At 32.2% G+C, this 8,022-nt stretch overlaps 1 protein-coding gene across 1 annotated transcript; it reads left to right on the top strand.

Moving 5' to 3' along the window:
* Positions 1 to 218: 218 nt before the first annotated feature.
* On the top strand, positions 219 to 7,565 carry LOC111712018 (delta-like protein B). The gene is made up of 6 exons (XM_023486526.1): positions 219 to 298; positions 1,324 to 1,392; positions 3,229 to 3,299; positions 3,650 to 3,700; positions 6,440 to 6,486; positions 7,520 to 7,565. Exons 1-6 carry the CDS (start codon positions 256 to 258, stop codon positions 7,563 to 7,565), a joined length of 327 nt encoding a protein of 108 aa, XP_023342294.1. The 5' UTR covers positions 219 to 255.
* Positions 7,566 to 8,022: the final 457 nt, after the last annotated feature.

Genomic DNA, 8,022 nt, shown 5'->3' with positions numbered 1-8,022 from the left:
ATTGTTTGTTTATTATGACTAAAAAATAGTTAGAACTTACTGACAAATTGATATTGATGTAATATTCAGTTAAAACATCTATCATTTTATTAGAATTTTATTTTATATTGTTAAAACAACATAACATTCTTTAGAATTTTAAACTAACTATCTTTCCAAAAGAACTTTACATGCTGCAACATTTTTTAAAAAAGTAACATTTGCAGATATCGCAAAAATACATTTTTCTTAAAAACTGTGCGATTTAGAAGAAAAATGAAAATTCGGATTTTGATAATCACCACATTTCTAAGTACAGGTACCGAGGGTTAAAAAACGTAAAAAAAAGGTTTAAACGAAAAAAGCAAAAACAAGAAAGCCATGAAAGTGTTGCTTGGAAAGTATTAATTATTGTTTGTTAAAAGTTGTTAGGTTGCAAGTTGATTAAACTTTTGTTGATAATTTATTCATAAATCTCAAACATTTGCCAAATCATTAACATAAATCAATAAATAAATAAGGAAAGTTGAAAAAATACCCAAATTTGTAATAAAATTTTATATATTCATAAAAAAATCTTCCATTTCTGTAAATAATTGTTGGGAGAAAAGAGCAAAAAGACAGAAAAAGATAACGGAAAGAATAAGAAAATGTTAAAAATTAAAATCAATGAAAAAAAATCGACCAAAAAATGCCATGACAATAATCTGAAATAATCATAAAATAATCAAAACAAAAACATAAATTAAAATAACCGAATTTAATAAATTTGAGCCCAGTCTTAAATCCGCCAAAAAAACAGTTTCAAATGAGCGCCGGCTTAAATCTTGAAACATTGAATACAATTCTAAGTGGAACCAACCATATTTCAGCCGAGTCTCAAATTTAAGCCGCGGGTCGGATTCTTTAAATTCGGCCTCAAGTATCATTATAATTTATTTGAAACTGGAATTTGACATATAAAACCCCAAAAACAATTAGGTCCCACTACAAATAGTAATGCAAGAATATGGCCCCAGAGAGCCCAAATATAGGAAATAGGGTACGAATTTTTTTTTTGGCAAATTGCAACTTTTAGCAATAATTTTAGCGTTTTCTTGATTTTCAAGCGGGCATTTTTCTTCGTAATAATAAAACTCAAATGTTGCGGATTTTTCCGTGAACATTGATAGATTTCTTAAATGTCTAAGCAAAAATGTTCACTTTTAATCGTCAATAAACTGCTTCTATAGCTGCGAATTTAAATCAACATAGAAAGAAACCCTGGAGTTTTGTTTAAAAATGTTCTCTTAAATTCCGAATTAAGGTTCAAAATCTTTAAAAAATAAAAAATAAACATTTTAGATGTTCTCTGTATTCCCGCTACTGGGAGATCATGGGAAGAAGAAGCATGCGCAGAACAAAACATTAAAGGTATGCGCAGAACAAAATATTAAAGGTTTCTCTATAAATCTCTATAATCTCTACAATCTCTTTAATCTCTATGCATGGAGAGTAGCTCGAAATACCGTCTACAACCTCTTTAATCTCTATAAATGGAAAGTAGCTTGAAAAAATGTCTACATCCTCTTTAATCTCTATGCATTGAGAGTAGTTTGGAATAACGTATACAACCTCTTCAATCTCTGTAAATGGAAAGTAGCTTGAAATAATGTCTACATCCTCTTTAATCTCTATAAATGGAGAGTAGCTTGAAATACCGTCTACAACCTCTTTAATCTCTATAAATGGAGAGTAGCTTGAAATAATGTCTACAACCTCTTTATTCTCTATACATGGAGAGTAGTTTGAAATAATGTCTACATCCTCTTTAATCTCTGTACATGGAGAGTAGCTTGAAATAACGTTACAACCTCTTTAATCTCTATAAATGGAGAGTAGCTTGAAATAACGTCTACAACCTCTTTAATCTCAATACATGGAGAGTAGCTTGAAATAGCGTATACAACCTCTTTAATCTCAATACATGGAGAGTAGCTTGAAATAACGTCTACATCCTCTTTAATCTCTATACATGTAAAGTAGCTTGAAATAACGTCATAACCTCTTTAATCTCTATAAATGGAGAGTAGCTTGAAATAATGTCTACATCCTCTTTAATCTCAATACATGGAGAGTAGCTTGAAATAACGTCTACACCCTCTTTAATCTCAATACATGGAGAGTAGCTTGAAATAATGTCTACACCCTCTTTAATCTCAATACATGGAGAGTAGCTTGAAATAACGTCTACACCCTCTTTAATCTCTATAAATGGAGAGTAGCTTGAAATAATGTCAACAACCTCTTTAATCTCTATAAATGGAGAGTAGCTTGAAATAATGTCTACATCCTCTATAATATCAATACATGGAGAGTAGCTTGAAATAACGTCTACACCCTCTTTAATCTCTATAAATGGAGAGTAGCTTGAAATAATGTCAACAACCTCTTTAATCTCTATAAATGGAGAGGAGTTTGAAATAACCTCTTTAAGTTCAAATTTTTGTCTTTGCTGAACAAAATTTGATGTATTGGGTTTTTGTTTTCAAACAAAGTTAAACTTTTTTCAAACTTTTTATTTCCAAATAAGAAATAAGTTTTACCGGGAAATTGAAGTGTCAAGGGCGCAACTAAGTCATCCTAGTCAGGGGGGGGGAGGGGTCGTTTTTTATTGTTTCTAGTATTCTAGGTTATTAATGAAAACCAAACAGCCGATTTTTTTAAAGAGGAAATCTCAGCACTTCAAATCTTTCTATGAAAAACATGTCATTTCCCCTTTTTAAACATTATTTTTACTATCCTAGTTTTGGTCATATCTTTGTAATTGCGTATTTGCCACAAACTAAAACTTTCTAATCCCAATATCTTTGCAAACTTATATTGTAAACCAATGAGATTTCAAGCTAAAATAATTTAAATTTAAAACAATCATAGTTTGACATATCTAAAGTTTACGATATTGGGATGAGAGTTTGTGGCAAAGATTCCCTAATTTCTTTTAAATTTTAACATTCTCAAATAAGTTGTTTAACCACAGATAATAACAACACAGATAGAACACTATATGTCGTCTTTTCAAAATTTAGAGGTTTTTCGTTTACAATAACCCTGAGACACAAGCCCAAAGGAGTTCCGCGCAGGCAGTGCATGCTCACTCTTTGTTCAACGCTGCCTGCGCGGAACTCCCTAATTCTTGAAAAGACGACATATTGTGTTCTATCTGTGTTGTAATTCATAAATGTGCCTAACGGTTTATATTGTTTAAAGGACAGGACAGATATACATGCTCTGAAGGAAAGATTACATGCTTACCAGGCTGGCAGGGGGACCTTTGTCAGGTATAAAAAACATTAACTTCCTTGAGTTCATACAGTGATAACCAGAAAAAAATGAATTATTAAGACGACATTATAGCATTACTTAAATGCACTTGATGATGTTACAAAGCAAATACTCTTACTAGACACTTCACACTTATGAAATCCCTAATTTAGTGAAATGGGTCTGTTTACACCGCATAATTGTCGTGTCTCATCAACATTGGATTTTTAAAAGCAATAACTTGGTTTTTACAGTCGTCTTCCTATTACAGAGTTTTGTGGTTATCACTAGCTGTACATGAATTTTAGTATGAGTGAAAAATGTTTGCTTCAAAAGTTTGCAATGACCCTATTTTTCTTGTTTCTAGGTTCCTTTATGTGGATCTGATTGTGACCCTCAGCATGGATATTGTACGAAGGGACTTAAAGCAATCAATTAATCAATTTCTATCAATCAAGCAAATCAAAAACCAATTCTCTAATAATTCTGATTTTGTTTCCAAGGGTAAAATGGAGAATATAAACAAACTGAAAAAAGTAATATTTCATTACAAAAATATTGATATTCACAAAACTGCCTAACCCCATATGTGAAACCCGGGTTTTAAAACTGGTTTTTATAACGATACCCTGTCTTAAGTTTTTATATACCCAGGAGCAAAGTCTTTGCCAAGAATCCGAAATTTAAAAGACTATCGTGGAGTCCTTTTTGGAGTCTCAACATTTTTGTAGATTTTGATTTAAGAGATTCGAAAAAATGGAGAATATAAACAAACTGGATAAAGTAATATTTCATTACAAAATTATTGATATTTACGAAACTGCCTAACCCCATTCGTGAAACCCGGCTTTTAAAACTGGTTTTCATAACGATATCGTCTTTAGTTTTGGGCTAAGGAGTATGGAATAGGGTTATAGGTTTTCCGTACACTTTGCTGTTACGTTGAAGAACTAGTTTCTGCGTAACAATAACAAAAGCGGTCGATCTAATTTAAAAAAAACCTGATTTAGTAAATGGTGAATCTTGCTGAAAGTAAGTGATGGATATGACGAATAACTGATGAAAGTAATATTATCTGAGCTGAAAACTTTAGAAGATGGTGGATATTGATATAATTGCTTGATCTCCTCTTGTTATTAATCTCCAGATTAAATATAGCTTGTATTCCGCTTGTTATTAATCTCCAGATTAATTAACAAATCGGGATTAAGGATATCCCATTCTAAAGTTTTNTCAGGTAAATTATATTTGTATAGTCTAAATAAGTTAGGAGACTATTTTTTTTGTTTGTAAACAAAGCGTTTGGTAGTCAATTCAAACAAAACTATTTTGCAGTCTATTGGCAAAATTATATGGAAAGGAAAAAAGTATATATATGGTGGTAGGCGATTATATCAATATAATGAAGACGACTGTTTTATTAAGTTTAAGTTGTTAAAAAACTTTTTTCACATTACAAGTTTACAAACAGAAGCTTTTTTAAATTGACACCTTCTCTTTGTTTTCATGTTTTGTGTATCCGGATGCTGTTTAGAAACTTGATATAAATTTAAATTAAAACCGAAAGTCGTCTACACTATGTTGATATACTCGCCTACTACAGTATAATATATCTAAACCTCAAAAATATATACATTTCTAAATCGTACGCATTTTTTATTTTGTCTTAATATTTTTTGACCACAAGATATGCATTATGCACTAGTTCAAGTGAAGCGAGGGAGGGAAGGCAACCTCCCCCACACAGCTTCCGAACCTCAATTTACCTATCTGCGGCAGTGCACGTTTTCAAAGGGCTTCCAAACCTCCCCCAAACAGTCTACTTAGAACGAGATTAATTCAATTATTTAGGCAGGATAGTCCAGTTATAGTATCGATAACATTTGCGTATTATTTTTTTTTTACAATCAAAGATTGGGGAGAAATTAGTTTTTATTTACAGATTTTTTTACTAATAAGTAGACAAATAAGATATATTCATTATTAAATGTTGATTGCGATTTGTAAATTTTCTTTCTAGTTATTGAGATATGTAAAGAAAACTAAACTGTTTTATAGCCTAATGATTTTAAAAATATTGCCGCCTTTTTCTAAAAAGCGCTACAGATATGAAATACATATAGATCGAAAATGTATTACATTTTCTTTTCTAAACCGTTGCCCAAATTGCATTTTATTGTTGTTTAATGCATTATTTTTCAGGTAAAATAAATTAATATAAAAGTTTCGGCTTTTCGTCTGAAAACAGGTAGAAGTTGCAAGGTAACCAATCAGAGCGCGGCAGTAAGAAAATCTGATCAATCACAGACGCAAATTTATACAACTGGGAGGGGGGAGGGTGAATCGAAACGGGACATGACCCAGTCCATACTTTGATTGTAAAAATGAAATAAAAAAACGCCTCAACACGGAAATGCCTCAAAAAACAGAATCATAAAACTAATTTAATGTCGTCTTCTCTCAACTTAAAATTAAAAATACTTTATTCTAACGATTTTCACAGCCATGGCCGCAGCGCTCTGCCTCCTAGCCTGTTCTAGCCGCAGCTCACGGCCCCCTCTAGCCTGTAATGAGAGAAGACTACATTAAATTAGTTTTATGAGTTCGTTATTTTGAGACATTTCCGTGTTGAGGCGTTTCCGTGTTGTGGCGTTTCCATGTCACCCAATGGGGACGATAACTGTCGCAAATAGGTAAAAAGGGGTTAGGAAGCTGTGCGGGGAAGGTTGCCTTTCCTCCCTCGTGAAGCCCGTAGGCAATTGACTAACTAGATAATTATATAAAAAATGTATTGATGGAAGAATTGAGTTGTATAATGTAAACACTTTATAGGGTTTTATCACAGATTAAGGACAAAATTACGTGTACGTCGAGGTCGGAACTAATGTGTGAAGTTTTGTTAATCTTAAACGATTGATCCCGATATCCAACTTGGGCCCTTTTAACATGGAAAATCATAGTTTTCGTCAAAATTTGATTTGTGCTCAAATCGACAAAAATTGTTTTCGACAGGTTTTAAAGTTTTCTTTACAAGTTGAATCTACATTGAGGAGAAGGGGTATAATTTGGAAAACCTTTAAACCCTAAACCCTGAATATGAACTTTAAACCCTGAATCTGAATCCGGATGTGTTTTCAATGATTGCCTTTTTCTTCAGCCGTTTGAGTGCGAATGCAATCTAGGATACTCAGGGGACAGTTGCAGGTTAAATATTTTTTTTTAATTTATGGTACGTAAAAATTCTAAATCTGTATGAATAAAGCACGTCTTTTATGCGACCTGCAGACCCCAATATACATGCCATTGAAACTTACCTAGAGGAAACTGGCCTAATTAACGAGTAGTTTACGAAAATATCGGGCAGATTTTACTTCGGTCAGTTTTCCGTAGGTAGGATGAGCGGTAACCATCTAGTCAGCTGTAAAAAAATGTTTAAAAAATTGTTTTGTGGTAATCCTTTTATACAAACTAAAACCAATATAAACTGTTTTTTCTGAATGTATAAAGTAGTAATCTTTGGTATGCTGCTTGTTTGTTTGTATATCCGATCATTACTCACGAACTGTTGACCGATTTGCTTCAAATTTTAATTGGGGAACTCGGTAGAACATCGGAAATTTTCTTGATTTTAAAACTTCTAAATTCACTATAATGACTTTTATGAAGAAAGTTTAGTTCAAGGCAAAGCTTCTATTTTCAAATATTTAAAACTAGGTTTCTAGAGCGCCTCGCTCCTATCTTCAATTTTAACTTTTATTTAAGGTGCTCTTTTATCGTTTTTTCGTGGATTTTGAAAAAATCTAAATTTTTTAGGGACATTTGTTTAATTCTAACCATCCATAAACCTTCCCTGGGATCATGTGAGGTCTCACACAAAATTTGGGCCCGCGTGATTCAGCCTTTTTGACGTTTATCTCTTACAAACAAACAGACAAACAGAAAAGCAAAGTATATATATACTAGGGTTTTAGGGCTTTTCGCGCCCATCTTTTAATTCAATTGTAGACAGTTTCCCTTCATAGCATTGTAAAACAAAAATTAACAAAAGATTTCGCGGATTTTATAAAAAAATGTGGATTTTCAAAATTTTCAATAATAAAATTTTGTAAGAGGCAAATTTTTGAAAATCATTCATAAACCTTTCCTAGGGTCACGTGATGTCCCACAATATTATGATTAAGTACATATTTCATTTTAAAGATCCAGAAATGTAAAAAATATTTTTTTTTGCATTTAGAGAATGTGTGAAGCTTCCGGGGTGCAAGAACGGGTTTTGTCGGTAGGTTAATTAAAAATAAAATTTTAAATTTTCGGCAAATAAAATTTTGACATTTTTTTTATGTGTTATTGTTTACAATCTTTATTATTGTTGTTACGCAGAAACTAGTTCTTCAGCAGTCCAAAAACGTCACAGCAAAGTGTACGGAAACCCCATGGCCCCCTCCTTCTATTCCTTGATATAATATTGCATTTAAAATTTTGCAGAGCAGCTTGTAAAAGATTATTTATCTACACTGCAACTGCAGTCAATCTTGTTTTTAATTATCACCTATTAATCTTCTTACTTCATAATACTATACAACTCATGCAACATGCAGTTTTAAATGCAGAGCAAAAGTTACATCTAAGTCGCAACGGTGAATCGTAAAGTTTTAACAAAAGTCAAAAGTATCTTTATTTCCCTCCATGCGATCTTGTTATTGTGAAAATGTATAATCTCTCCCTTTAAATATTGCGCCC

Source organism: Eurytemora carolleeae, unplaced genomic scaffold, assembly GCF_000591075.1.
Source record: "Eurytemora carolleeae unplaced genomic scaffold, Eaff_2.0 scaffold130, whole genome shotgun sequence".
Classification (NCBI taxonomy): Eukaryota; Metazoa; Arthropoda; class Copepoda; order Calanoida; family Temoridae; genus Eurytemora; species Eurytemora carolleeae.
This window is presented reverse-complemented; position numbering and strand designations above follow the sequence as displayed.